Source organism: Oncorhynchus mykiss, chromosome 21 (genome assembly GCF_013265735.2).
Source record: "Oncorhynchus mykiss isolate Arlee chromosome 21, USDA_OmykA_1.1, whole genome shotgun sequence".
NCBI lineage: Eukaryota > Metazoa > Chordata > Actinopteri > Salmoniformes > Salmonidae > Oncorhynchus > Oncorhynchus mykiss.
The window spans coordinates 25,875,846-25,890,967 of NC_048585.1; the positions used below are offsets into that span (position 1 = coordinate 25,875,846).

Genomic DNA, 15,122 nt, shown 5'->3' on the forward strand with positions numbered 1-15,122 from the left:
TTGTTTGATACAATGGTTGATTGAAAAACAATTTGATTTTACCATGTAAGATGAGGTCTGAGAAATACAACAGTCATTGGAATGTTCTGGTTAAGAAGTGTACATAAAGTTCAAAGTCGGCAGCGTAGTCTTCATGAAAATGATGAAACATTCACACTGCTATACATACTGATACTGTTTTTTTTAACGTTTCATAAAGAGAGAGAGTTGTCAGACAGAACTGTGATATGAAAACAGGTAATAACATGTGTCTAGTCAAATTGGCTCCATATGTGTGTGTCTCCTGTACCTGTGGAATAGCATATCCCTTATAACTACGCCCCGTCTCTGACTGCCTGGGTTGCATGGTACCCCCGTGTGCCTTGCGATTGGTCGCTCAGGGCGGGAGCGCCAGGAAGCTGTCGAGTCGCGGGACGATGTAGTTGGTGTAATGGCCGTCGATGAAGCCTTTGCCACTGTTGTGGATGAACCAGCAGAAGACGTCAGATCCACGTTTCTTATCCCGCCTGTAGTCCTTCTGCCAGCCCCTGTCACACACGTGGACTAGTTACAACCTCGTCTACAAGCCTCGTCGTGTTAGCACTCACATGCACTCTGTCCCACTGTGTGATATGGTGGAAGGATTACCTGAACAGAGAGGAAGTCTACCGACTGAGTATGTGTGACGTGCTGATGTTGTTCCTGTAATTGTGTGTGGTTTACATGGCAGCAGGGATGTGCATGAGAGAGTGTGTTCTTACCTGGTGACGACCAGCTTGTTGCCCTTCACCTGCATGGTGGCCTTCTTCTTCAGAGGGTCAGCTCCCTGGTGCAGGTTAAACACCCTCACCTCTGGCTCCTGGCCAAACTGACCTACACACACACACACACACAGATCAGTGAAACCTAGTGAAGTAGGCTGTGATTAAATATAGGGATACTGCTGCAGGATTCACTTTAAGGGAGATGTAGGGTATATTGCAACTGTATGTAAAATAATTTAATTAGCTTATAACATTATTGTAACAGTACAGTAACAGGGTAACACTTGGGTCCAATTGGTGACCTACCTATAAGGCCGTGGGCCTGAGAGGAGTACTGGTTGTTGTTGGGGATATAGAGGCCCAGGAAGTCCACGTGGGTTGGGTGTTTCTTCCACACACGATGTAGCAGCACCATCACAGTGATCTTGTCATCCACCGTCACCATCACCTTGGAGTCCTTCACTATGGAAACCTTCACCCTGAAACACACAGGGATCATAGCGTGTGGTTAAAACAGGAAACCATGTACTTATGAAATGTACTTTTTTACCTTACCACAGTAAAACAGGCTGATGGTGCCTCACCAGCGGTTTGTGTGTGTCTGTGTGTGCGGGTGTGCATGTTCCTACCGGTCCTGGGTGATGTCGGCCGTGGCTCCCCAGGTGAAGGAGTGGTTGTTCCTGCCGTGAGTCAGGTCGATACGGTCGGTGCTGACTGACACTCTGATGCCGTCAGGCTGGTAGAACACTGATATGGTGCCAAAGTACGTGTTCACCTTCTCCTTCTCCTTCTCCTCCACCCCGACCCTCTTAGAGCCAACCAACTGGCCATTCACCACCACGCCTAGAGGACAAAGAGGGCGGAGAATAAGAGGACACAAGCACAGACACACACTTATTTTGCATGCACACGCATACCTGCACCAGGGTCTGACACCAGATTGAGGATGTGTCCAGGCTCTGAGTCGATGTTGAAGCAGATGTCCATGTTGTTTTTAGGCAGGTGGACGATGAAGTGAGGGTCGTTCTCCACTGTCACACAGAAAACACACAGACAAACAACCGTTACTATAGTGACGCAATGGACATAGGAATATTACCCACTGAGACATTGCCAGGTAGGGAGGTAGGCGATGTTGATGGCCCATCCATATCAAATCATTTCTGGGTAACAATTAAGTAACTTACTGTGATTGTTTTGAAATTAAAATGGTCAAAAAGAAACAAAAATAGTTACATGTGGACAGTACCAAAACAAATGATCTAATGATTCTGTCTCTTCGCAGCAAAATCTGCAGTACTGGGATAGTTGTATGTATAACATTCTATTGGTTGCAAGAATTTTGTATAGTCATTTAAAGTTTTGAATCCAGCGTTGTTTTCTGTATCAGTTCATAAACCATGTGCCATGGAATCAATACATCGAAAATCTCTTCCCGACTATTTTGCAATATACTGTATATATTTTTGGGGTCCTTAAATGAAACTGATATACTTTTTTATTTATCACAATTTTCTTTAGCCAATGTTGGTCTTTAATGCAGGGCCGACAGACAAGTTCCTTACTTTCTCCCCCTTCCACTTGCCTCTACCATTTTACATTTAGAGTACAACAGACTCCGCCAGTCCTATTTAGGATGTCATTTACAAAGATGAAACCTTTTTTAAACATTCTTTCCAAAGATATTGTTTTTTTTAATGAATTAGTATGTTTGAATTTAACCATAATATTTGTTGTAATATTTGTTCTGTTTTTTTTCTCTGGTGGATTAAACTGAAATTGCAACCAACTTTCTACGGCTTGTTTTAAAAATAGTGATATTTTGGAGATGATATCATTTTCCAATAACCGAAAGTGAAAGGCTGTAATCTGAATAAAGGGGAAAAGGCCATTCTTGAACATGGGGTAAAACATCCTTACTAATCTGTTAGAGAACCAGTTTGGATTTAAGTATAACTTTTGAATGACTGAAGCCTTTATTGAGAGCTCTTATGCTTTAATATTTAATCATTATTGTCCTCCGAATGCCATTCCAAATCAAATATAATATTTTTGCTCATATAATTTAAAAAACAAGTCGCTAGGTGTACAGTAGTCAAGGCCATAAGCGAATAGGTAAACTGGGATATGACTAAATAGATAATGAGGGTGATTTTTCCACAAATACACAGGTATTTTCCTTTCCACAATAGCCAGATCTAATCTATTTTTGCTAACTTTACATTCAAATGCATTGTAAGGAGATTATTTCTTTCTTTTGGGATATGAATATCGAGTATGTCCACTTCACTGTTAGACCATTGTCAGGCCCTGACCATAGAGAGCCCTTTGTTCAGGGCGTGACTAGGGGGTGATCTAGTATAGATATTTCTATGTGGGTGCTAATATGGTTCCCAATTAGAGGCAGCTGTTTGTCGTTGCCTCTGATTGGGGATCATATTTAGGTAGGTTGTTTCCCCCACCTGCCTTTGTGGGATATTATTTTGTGTTTTGTGCATGTGCACCACGTGGTCACGTTTCGTTGTTTATTGATTTATTTGTTTTGTTCTTGCTAAGTTTCACTTTATAATAAATATGTGGAACTCAACATCCGCTGTGCCTTGGTCCGTCTCTCCTCACGTACGTGAAAGAATATCCCACCAACAAAGAACCAAGCAGCGTGCTACGATGGGGAAAATAATTTGGACCTGGGAAGAAATAATAGAAGGACAGGAGATACTTCCTTGGCAGGGGTCACAGAGGACGCAAGGAGAGAAGGGAGGACAGTGATGACGCCAGGGTTCGCACCCACAAAGAAAGCCAAAAAAACAGCCCGAAACTAAAACATTTGGGGGGGGGGGGGCATGAGGGGTGGTCGGCGGAGCTAGCGGTCGAGCAGCGGAGAGTGCCAGAGCCTGTGTGGGAGTCGATAGAGGAATTTAATGAGAGATACCAGAGCGAGGTTCTGGCAAGGAGTATGCTACAGCGCAGGCGCACTGAAGAGCGCCTTCTCAGCCCAGTACCATCTGTTCCAGCTCCACGCACCAGGCCACCAGTGCGCCTTCAGGGCGAGTGCTCCCTGCACTCGCCCTGAAGAGCCAGAGACTGTCAGGGAGGTAATGGGGAAGTTGGGAGAGAGAGAGATGTTGTGCAAGTGTGTTCTGCTCAACATCCGACCAGAGGATCTGGTTAGCAGTCTGGTGCAACTTGGGCCAGCTCCACGCTTCTGGCCTCCAGAGCGCCTCCCCAGTCCGGTGCGTCCTGTGTCTCCTCCTCGCAGTCGCCCTGAAGTACGTGTCCCCAGTCCGGTACATCCTGTGCCTGTTCCCCGCACTCGCCCTGAGTTGCGTGTCACCAGTCCGGTACCACCTGTGCCGGCTCCACGCACCAGGCCTCCAGTGCGCCTTCCCAGTCCGGTACCACCTGTGCCGGCTCCACGCACCAGGCCTCCAGTGCGCCTTCCCAGTCCGGTACCACCTGTGCCGGCTCCACGCACCAGGCCTCCAGTGCGCCTTCCCAGTCCGGTACCACCTGTACCGGCTCCACGCACCAGGCCTCCAGTGCGCATTCACAGTCCGGAGCCTCCGGCGACGGTCCCCAGTCCGGAGCCTCCGGCGACGGTCCCCAGTCCGGAGCCTCCGGCGACGGTCCCCAGTCCGGAGCCTCCGGCGACGGTCCCCAGTCCGGAGCCTCCGGCGACGGTCCCCAGTCCGGAGCTTCCGGCGACGGTCCCCAGTCCGGAACCTGCGACGGTCCACAGTCCTGATCCAGGGAAGGAGCTCTCCTCTGCGCCGATGCCCAGTCCAGGCACGGCGTCCAACCCAGCTCCATGGCTGGAGCCATCCTTGGCACCGATACCCAGTCCAGGCACAGCGTTCAGCCCGGCGCCATGGCCGGATGCGGGGTCTGGGTGGGGGCTACGACCTGCACCAGAGCCGCCACCGAGACTAATCACCCCCCCTTACCCTCCCCATTTGGTTTCAGGTTTTGCGGCTGGGGTCCGCACCTTTGGGGGGGGTACTATCACGCTCTGACCATAGAGAGCCCTTTGTTCTCTATGTTGTAGTAGGTCAGGGCGTGACTAGGTGGTGATCTAGTATAGATATTTCTCTATGTGGGTGCTAATATGGTTCCCAATTAGAGGCAGCTGTTTATCGTTGCTGCTGATTGGGGATCATATTTAGGTAGGTTGTTTCCCCACCTGCATTTGTGGGATATTATTTTGTGCATGTGCACCACGTAGTCAAGTTTCGTTGTTAGTTTATTGATTTATTTGTTTTGTTCTTGCTAAATTTCACTTTATAATAAATATGTGGAACTCAACATCCGTGCCTTGGTCCGTCTCTCCTCACGTACGTGACAACCATTTTATTGGTAAATTACACAGTAATGTAAAAGTTGTCATTTTTTAGTGATCCAATACGTAATATTGTACACTTACCATCATTTGGTTGTAATCCAGAGAGGTTAAACAAAGTATCTAGATCATCTTTGAGGCTGTGGAGGGATCCAAATTGTTGATTTACAAGAAAACATGAATCATCAGCGTACAATGAGACCTTTGTGTTTTAAGTCATGGATTTCTAGGCCGTAGAGATTATTGATATTAGTCCAAAAACCCCACCCAGCAAAACAAGCTGACATTTCAGGCAAACTTTTCAAACAGCTCTTACACAGTGCATTATCATAATATTCACAATTTCACAGCATTATTCCAACCTCATAGTGGGGAAATATATATATACAACACAGGGAAATCACGTTTTATCCGCACTGCCCCTTTAAAAACAGAGTGAATGGCTATGTGTATGTTTCTACGTATTGTGATATGGACAGGTAGAGAAGCATTATGCTGTAGCACAGATGTGTATAGAGGTTTGTGTGTGTTATGGTCACCTATGGTGATGTGATCTGGTAGGGGCCTCTCGGCGTGGCTAGGGGGGGCAGGGGTGGTCCTCTGGACCCAGGGGGGGATGCTGTGAACCATCTGCACTGGAGTCCTTCCTCCGAGAGCAGCCATACCAGATCCTCCTACACACACACACACACACACACACCAAGTTTGGGAAAGCTTTAGTCACTCTCTTGCCCTCATGTACATTTACAAGACCCAAAATGGGGGACTCTAGTGATTTTGATCAGGCACCTGCACAGCAGCCCTGTTTGGGGTCATTAGGGGAGTCAGCGAGCAACCTCTCCTTGCCCTCCTCACTCTCCACCAGTAGGGCAGTGAGGGGCGTGACAAACTGGTGCTCCACAGCCAAGGTCAGGATCCTCTGTGTGATCTTCCTCTTGTGACCAGCAGTGGGGGCCAGGGACCTGCAGGGAACAGGGATATACCATTCACAAAATGTTACTCTGTGTGTTTATTCATGCTCTGTATTCTGTATCGAAGGGCGGGCAAATTATAGCACAAGCTTTGTATTCGCTCCTTAAATTGAAAATAAAGATGTGTTAAACTATCTCTCTCTCCCTCTCTCTCACCTCTCGACCAGTAGCTGGTTGACAGTGATGTAGGCCCACATCTGTCTGGCGAAGCCAGTGAAGGCATGCTGCTGCTGGGCCAGCGCAGCGTCTAGCTCCAGGTAGTCTGCTTCAGTCTGTAGGGACAGGTCCAGACGATCCTGGGAGGAAGAGGGGGACAGAGAGAGGGTAGTGTGTGTGTGTGTGTGTGTGTGTGTGTGTGTGCGTGTGCGCAGTGGTGTAAAGTACTTAAGCAAAAAATATTTTTAAGTACTACTTAAGTCATTTTTTGGGGTATCTGTACTTTACTATTTATGTTTGAATACTTTTACTTCACTACATTCCTACTAAAAGTATGTACTTTTTACTCCATACATTTTCCCTGACACCCAAAAGTACTTTTTACAGTTTGAATGCTTAGCAGGACAGGAAAATGGAAAATTCCCCCACTTATCAAGAGAATATCCCTGGTATTCGCTACTCCCTCATATCTGGTGGACTCACTAAAGAGACATGTTTTGTTTGTTAATTATGTCTGAGTGTTGGAGTTTGCCCCTGGCTATCTGGTTTGGTTAATATAAGCAATTTCAAATGATTTATACTTTTAATTTTACTTTGGATACTTAACTATTTTTAAAACCAAATACTTTTAGACTTTTACTCCAGTAATATTTTACTGGGTGACTTTCACTTTGACTTGAGTCATTTTCTTTACTTTTACTCAAGTATGACTTTTGGGTACTTATTCCACCCCTGTGTGTATGAGTGTGCATGCGTGCATGTGTATGTATGACTCACAGCGGATGCAGTGGTGAAGCTGTTAAGAGTAGTGGACTCAGAGGGCAGCACCTTCCCAGCCACCACCAGCTCTGAGCCACTGAAGTACTTGTCAAAGTGGTTCTGTGTGACGTCAGAGACAGAGTCCTCTGGGAACTGAACTGTGATCTTCCTCAGGAGAGGAGACGAGACCTGGCTGTAGAACCGCTGGAGGAGGAGAACGGAGGAGGGCGTTGAGGTCAGAGATGGCGGTGAGAGAGTGATTATACAACAATAGGAGGGGAATTCAGAGGAGAGGTAGTCACACAAAAGGGGGAGAGCGGAGGGAGGGGACGGAGGAAGAGTAGTGATACAACAGGATGCAAGATTAGGTAGAGAAGGATAAATGGGAGTTTCAGGGGCAGGGGTCTATTGTACCCGTATCTGATCTGAGGCGTCGTGGCTGGTGTAGATCCTCTGGGCCACGCCCCTATTCTCCATGGCGATGCGTTCCAGGAAGTCGTAGTCGACATCGAAGCCGATGCCCAATGAGAAGAGAGAGAACTCCTCCCTCATGACCTTCTTCACATTCTTCTGGATGGCGCTGAGCTTGATCTCTCCTACGCAGAGAGGGAGTGATGGTGGATGACGGTAGCACAATAATATGAAGGGCAGTACACCACTGGAGGTTATTAGATGGGGCGTGAGGGGGAAAATGAAGGGGGGTGAAGTGGTATGAGTTGGGTGATGAAACGTCAGTCATTGTCAGTTTTGGGATCAGCAGCGGTATGATGTCTCACCGACAGTGGGGTCTCCATCAGACACCAGCATGATCATGGAGACAGAGCGTGGGTCAATCATGCCCTGATTGGACGCCTTCACCAGCATCTGCACCGCCCTCATCAATGCCTCATTGATATTGGTGCCTGAATCGGGTCAAAGGGCAGCGAGAGCCAATCAGATACACATCCAGACACAGCCTTCCGTTATCCACCACTCTTTCCTCTCTTCCTCATTCCTCTGTCTGTCCCCATTACTTAATCCCATCCAACCCTCTACTTCCTTATAATCCTCCACATCGTTCTCTTTCTCTGTCGCTCTCTTTCTTTCATCCCTCCCTTCTCCCTCCCTCCTTCTCTCACCTCCGTTGGGTTTGATGTTCTGGATGTATTTCTTGGCCTCAGCCACCTGTATGGTGCTGCCTGGAACCAGCTCCTCACTCCAGCAGCGCACGTTGTGGTTGAAGTCAACTATGCTGAAGTAGTCATCCATGGTCAGGTCATCCAATATGGTCTGCATAGCCTCCACAGTCTGAGAGAGAGAGTTATCGAGCAAGAGAGAGAGATAAAGTCATAAATGAGATTGGAGAGTAATTTGAGTGCAGTTTCACAGAATACCCACATGAGGGCAGTGTGGCATTTGGCAAGCAGTCTGCCGGTTGTGAGAGAAGAGAGATGTACGACCCTGATGGAGCAAAGATTGACCCCTGTGAGTTTTTTTATGGTTACGTCACACACCTGCTTCATCTTGACTCCCCACATAGATCCACTGACGTCAATGACGAATACAATGTTTTTAGGAAGGGGGGAGAGGTTGGCCGGGGCGAAGAAATGCACAAAATGCCCGTCAGAAACCTAGGAGAAACAGTGAGATAACAGTGACCAATACTTCCTGTATTACATTTCTGTTACAAAGTAAAGTGACACAAAGAGTGTGTTACTGCGTGTGTTTCGGTCAGTGTGTGTACCCACATGTAGTTCCCCGGCATTGCTGTCTCTCAGGACGTCGTATTTGACGGTAAAGATGCCATCGATAGCGCTGGTGGTGCAGTTCTCGCACTTCCTCTGCTGCTGGAGCGAGGGCTTGAACACCACGTGAGCCTTGTCCTTCGAGGAGGTGAGTTTGGCCATGCCGCTGAAATGCTCTCCCAAGGTGTTGAGTGTCTCCACAGAGGCGATGCCGCTGGGCTCATAGATATACACGTCCACCTGCGGAGAGACAGGGAGACGGTTCAAATACGCTGACACATCCGCACTGACCTATCAAAACACAGTCGTTAAATACCACACACAGGCACGCACACATGCACAAACGTAGGCTCTCTCACCTGGAACTGGGGCACCAGTCGTCCAGGCTGCAGGTATAGTGAGTGTTCATAGAAGCCCAGCTTCCTCTGCATCATTTCCTGGTAGTGCAACTCAAACTCTATCTTACTGCCGGGAGGCACGTGGACCTCCGTCTTAAAGGTCTCCATGTCCTGGGAGTTAGCCCTGTGGTGTAGCATTACCAGCTCTATAGTCAGTCACAGGACACTAGAAAGGTCTTATGCAACAACAATGTCTGTTATACACGGCATAGACCATTATGAATGGCATAGGATTCATAACGGTCAAAAATGGGTGGGAACCCATTTCCCTGTATTGTCCAAGATGTCATTCTTCAGTATAGCTACACTAAATACCATGGCCATGGTGCATTGTGGGCTGTACGGTACCTGACGAGGCCTGCGGCCTTCCCTCTGGCTCTAGCCTGAGCGTAGAGGTTCCTAGCCACAGTCTTCTCCTTCACTGAGCCCACAAACGTGATCCCATTCACATTCCTAACAACAGGACACAACATAGTCCACAGCTCTTTCCATTCATTTCAGGGTTGTATTGCAGTGTGATTGCGATCGTGACATTTGGATTGTGATTGAGAATTGAGATTGTGATTTTTATTGTGATTGAGACGGTTGGCTCACATGGTGAAGTTGGTGATGAAGGCTTGTTTGGGGATCTGGACGTTGAAGCCAATGCTCTGGGCATTTGGACCAGAGTTGACCACAGAGCTCTTGACCGTGGTGTGGCAGAACCGCGACGTGATGCGGCTCTCCACCTTGTAGCTCTTAACTGTGATGTCATCACCCCGGATGGCCTACCGAGAGAGGTGGAGCACGTGAGACTGACTTTGGCTGTGATGTCATCAACTAGGGACGAGTGCCGTTGCATAGGAATTGTCAAGCTCTCAAGCTCTCTACATTTACATATAAACCACAAAAAACAACTGGTTTCGGAACACAGAATTGTCTTTTTAAATCTACAAATCAAAATATCTGACTGAAAAATGGATAGGACATTTTTTTCTTTGGAGTATGTACTTGATGATAAAAAACCTTAAGAACACCTGCTCTTTCCATGACATAGACTGACCAGGTGAATCCAGGTGAAATCTATGATCCCTTATTGATGTTACTTGTTAAATACATTTCAATCAGTGAAGATGAAGGGGAGGAGACAGCTTGAGACAATTGAGACATGTTTTTTTATGTGTGTGTGCCGTCCCGAGGGTGAATGAGCAAAGCAAAATGTTTAAGTGCCTTTGAATGGGGTATGGTAGTAGGTGTCAGGCACTGCAACGCAGTGTCAGGAACTGCAACGCTGCTGGGTTTTTAATGCTCAACCGTTTCCTGTGTCAATCAAGAATGGTCTACCACCCAAAGGACATCCAGCCAATTTGACACAACTGTGGAAAGCATTGGAGTCAACATGGACCAGCATCCCTGTGGAACGCTTTCGACACCTTGTAGAATCCATGTCCCAGTGAATTGAAGATGTTCTGGGGGGGAAAAGGGGGAGGTGCAACTCAATAATAGGAAGGTGTTCCTAATGTTTGGTGTAGTCAGCGTATAACAGGCTGTGAATTCTGAGAAAGAAAGTGACACATTTTACCACAGAAACGTTAAATGGATGTAGCAACTGCAGAGTGAAGTCAATAACCTGTCTGTCAGCGGATTCTCTTCAAACAGGACCATTGATTAGTAGATAAGAGGATTAAACTCTGCCACATTGGACAGAGGGGTCGAACACCAAGCAGAGACCAGAGAGAGAAACCTACCTCAAAGTCTTCCTGCTCCTCACTGGTCAATATCGCCCTCTGGAAACACACAGAAACAATCAGCTCTGTACCAATCAATCAAGCTGATGTATTTTATAAATCTCTTTTTACATCAGCAGTTGTCACAAAGTGCTTTACAGATAGATACCCATTCTAAAACCTCAAAAAGCAAGCAATGTGGATGCAGGAGTATCTGTATTGTCCCATAACTGCCCTCAGAGAGAAAATGTTTCATATGTATCAGTAACTATAGGTAGGTGAAAATGGCATAACAATTCTATAGATATTCTAAATTAAATGTTTGAATTGTCAGTAAGCCTATATTGACCACATGTATAGGACTTTCATTGGGTTCAATCCATTGACCTCTACGTAACCCCTTTATCAATAGTTCAGAGGTCAATGAAGCAGACTGCTTGCTTTTACATGTTGTTGGTATTCTATTTCTGTAATTGGGCAAAAAAACAAAAAACCCACCTCAAGACAGGATCATTTCCCTCATAATATGTTGCATTATTGAATCAATGTCATATTGAATATAAGAAATGCATATTATTAATGATTGTGAATAGCAAACTATGACATTGTATAACATTAATTCAGACAAATTGTTTGGAAAAAAGAAAAGAAGAGTTTCATCTCACCTTAAATCGTCCATGTTGTTCATCTAATGACTGGTAGAACAAAAGGGCCGTTTGTAAAATAGAAAATAAAGTTGTACATTAATCAATCACATGGACGTCACATATAATATAGTTCTGTAAAAGGAACGTTATCAAAAAAAAACACATTTGACAGAGAGATGGCTGTATCTACACACATTTGTATTTATTAAGGATCGACATTAGCTGCTGCCAAGGCAGGAGCTACTCTTCCTGGGGACCATCAGCATTAAGGCAATTAAGACACATCTATAAAACAATCTCGTTATCGTATAACAGTCGACATTGAAATATATGAACTCACCGTTTCCGTCTCCCACTCGCCCTCGACCACAAACTCAAAGCAGTGGGTTTGGTGTAGGGCCAGCAGGCCTAGGAGGAGAGCCAGGCGTCTCATGGTTCCAGGCCTGTATGTGTTGCCTGAGGTTTAACACTCCCAGATATAGTCCTTCAGCCGGGACCCAAGAGGGAGCAGAAAGATCCCAAAAATGAGGATAGACGCTTGGCCCCAGTCAATATTTGTTGTGTTTCACGTAACCCGGAGAGGGAAACTTTGAAACTTGACCTGCCGTGTAGGAGGGTAAACACAGCATATTTGGGATCGTACAGGTTCGGTTTTGGGCTGGTTTTCTCGTTGATTTATGAGGGCCTAAAGTCTGCGACACACACAGACAATCAGAACTGGGTTTCCAATGCTGGTATGTACAGATTTAAACGTTGGCATACTGTAGCAGTAGTTGCCTCTCTCTATGTGATCATAATAATACCGGTGGGTTGGCCACGTGGCAGTGGAGGTAATGTTTGGACTTCAGACAGAATTCAAACATTCCATTTGGCGCCAAATTTGGCCACTTTGCATGGCAATCACTGTGAGGTCAGGTCATTTCCCTTTTTGCTGTGCAACAACAATAGAATAAAAACAGAAATAGAGGGAAATAATTGACTATTGACCTTTGTCACCATGCTGGGTGTGCACTGCATTAAACTATATTTTGGTATTTGTAGTCCACTGTTGATTCAGTCCCAAAATGTTTTGCATGTGAGCAATCAAATTTTCAAGATATGGGACTTTCAAAAAGCACACTTGCCACATCATCATGATAATGCAAACCGCTTGATTCCCTGACTGCTGACACGCAAAACACGTTGGGACTAATGCATTTTTAAAATCGTTTAATTATTCCTTTAAGGTGGAAACACTTTTCCTGAATGATTAATTGACCAATCATAGGGAGTCTCTCGCAAGCTCTCTGGGGGAATCACGCAACTGGGTTTAGTTTTTGAGGGAGTGTGGTGCTGAGACTACTACATCTGAAAGAACACACCTTACTATCCAGACCTCTGTCTCTGACATGCACCATTGTCACATAGCAATATCAAATGCTAGTATGTTATATATTTTTATTTTCCCAGTATTATATAGTACACAAACCTTTGAAAATGTACACATACATTAATATTTCCCATAAGGAAATCTCAATACAAAAACACACACCACAATTGTTTAATGATATTTAAATGGGTATTAAAAATAGTAATCTGATCTTATCGTTTTGATTTCATTATGAGCAGTATAGGCACCAGGGTTGTGGTCAATTCCTTTTTTTCTCAGTCAATTTAGAATGTAAACTGAAATTCCAATTCAATTTCAACTTTCCTCATTGCCTTCTGTAAAATAAATTGGAGTTGGAATTGGAATTTCAGTGTACTTCCTGAATCGACTGATTTAAAATGGAATTGTCCCCAACCCTGGTAGGCACAGTTCTTCACTGTTTTTTGTTCTTTAAAGTTCAACTTCAATGTTTGCTGAAATGCATTCGGAAATGTCTTCCACTCATTAAGAAATGTAAATGCATGTTTCTGGAGGGAAAAAAGCACTTGAAAAAGAGACAGAAAAGCACTTGAAATTGATTGAACGCACGCACACACACACACGCACGCACGCGCGCGCACGCACTCCCGCACGCACGCACACACACACACACACACACACACACACACACACACACACACACACACACACACACACACATACACACACACACACACACACACACACACACACACACACACACACACACACACACACACACACACACACACACAGCAAAGCCTACAACAGTGCCAACTCAAAATAAGTATTGCTCAGAAAATAAACAACCCCTAAAACATCCTGTAACATCTCTGAAATGACAGAATGGCAGCATTTCTGAGTAATGATAATGACCGCGCACCAATAGAAAGAGGCATCAATCTCACATAAAGCATCAAAGCTAGCGAAACAGCGCCCCTCTGTCTCCATATGTGGAGACCATGTATCTGAAGCTATCTGGACAAAAGAAGAATGGCGTGTCATACTTTTTATGACCAGACAGCATCAGATACATGGGCTACATATGGTAAGACAGAGGGGCGCTGTTCTGCGCGCTAGTTTCAGCAGAGAGGAGGAGGCGAAGTGAGAAGGCTCATTCATTGTTTCATTATGTGAATCGTTTTCCCTTTGATTGGTTATTTTGATCAATTCCCCATTACATATGTAACTAGTAGACTAGTAAATGTACCATTAATCCCCGTCATTTGGTTGCATTAATTACTCTTTAATGCATGCATTACAGTCATTTACGGTTCTCATTCTCAGAGTGGAATGTTGTCTGCAAAATTCACAACCTGCTACACTTGTGCGAAACAGGCTGGTTTATTTCAAAGCTTAGGGCTCCCGAGTGGCGCAGCGGTCTAAGGCACTGCATCTCAGTGCTAGAGGTGTCACTACAGACCCTGGTTTGATTCCAAGCTGTATCACAACCAGCCGTGATTGGGAGTTCCATAGGGCTCGCACAATTGGCCCAGTATCGTCCGGGTTAGGCCGTCCTTGTAAATAGAAATGTGTTCTTAACTGACATGCCTAGTTAAATAAATAACTGAATCGTTGTAATGTAAACCGCCATATCTTACAAATGTTCTATAAAACTGTCCTGCAGAGTGTGCTGTCCTTTGGTTTGACATGCGTGTGTGAAACAAAAACTCATCCTCCTAAAACTTGATTTTTTTTTTACAGGACAGTACTCATCCCCTTCATCCCCTTCATCCCCTTCACTCAAAATTCAGTCACAGCAGCAGCTGGACAAGGGGAAAGAGAATGAAAACAGATAGATATGGGGACTCTTTTATTCCAACAGCCATTAGGTCGTATAATAGATAGTCTGTTGGTCCCTCGAGTATATAGCATATTGCACTTTCACTTTAAATGTGTGGCTATAGCACTTTGGATGAATTCTATTGTGTAGTTTCTGTGTTTTCATGTTTTATGTACCGTCTTTTTAAGCACATGACCAAATGAATTTCCCCCTGGTGGGATAATAAAGGTGATCTGAATCTGAGTCATTTAGGAGTTTTGTCCATTTTTGAGGGAGTGTGAGCGCCTAAGCACGCCAACCTTCCGAGTTGATACAAAGTTGCACTTCACTAGCAATAGCTCAAGTCAAGACATATAGAAAAGGAGTAGAGAGATTAATTAATGTGATTGCAACCTGAATTTTAATCAGGATATCTGCTATGTTTTTATTTGCCAGCTTTAGGCCTATGTATTTGACTTATTTGAGGATGTATAGGCCTACTGCTGCATTGGCCTGTAGGCCATCTCTGAGTC

At 45.2% G+C, this 15,122-nt stretch overlaps 1 protein-coding gene across 1 annotated transcript; it reads right to left on the reverse strand.

Annotated features, from left to right (window-relative positions):
* LOC110500126 (inter-alpha-trypsin inhibitor heavy chain H2) lies at window positions 1-12,013 on the reverse strand. Its single transcript, XM_021577301.2, has 20 exons — window positions 11,781-12,013; window positions 11,459-11,488; window positions 10,815-10,853; window positions 9,682-9,854; window positions 9,436-9,540; window positions 9,049-9,211; window positions 8,693-8,929; window positions 8,459-8,575; window positions 8,084-8,252; window positions 7,742-7,867; window positions 7,380-7,561; window positions 6,984-7,169; window positions 6,207-6,346; window positions 5,869-6,041; window positions 5,619-5,753; window positions 1,661-1,774; window positions 1,373-1,586; window positions 1,050-1,222; window positions 741-852; window positions 1-527 (listed from the first exon to the last, which is right to left on the reverse strand). The coding sequence occupies exons 1-20, from the start codon at window positions 11,871-11,873 to the stop codon at window positions 377-379; spliced, it is 2,832 nt and encodes a 943-aa protein (XP_021432976.2). The 5' UTR covers window positions 11,874-12,013; the 3' UTR covers window positions 1-376.
* Between the last annotated feature and the right edge of the window lie 3,109 nt (window positions 12,014-15,122).

Bases quoted from the DNA above. Each gene is read 5' to 3' on its own strand.
- LOC110500126 (XM_021577301.2), bottom strand. From the start codon at position 11,873: ATGAGACGCCTGGCTCTCCTCCTAGGCCTGCTGGCCCTACACCAAACC. The intron at 11,489-11,780 runs GTGAGTTCATAT...TTGTTCTACCAG, and splicing joins GCGAGTGGGAGACGGAAACG to TCATTAGATGAACAACATGG. The intron at 10,854-11,458 runs GTGAGATGAAAC...GTGTGTTTCCAG, and splicing joins AACAACATGGACGATTTAAG to AGGGCGATATTGACCAGTGA.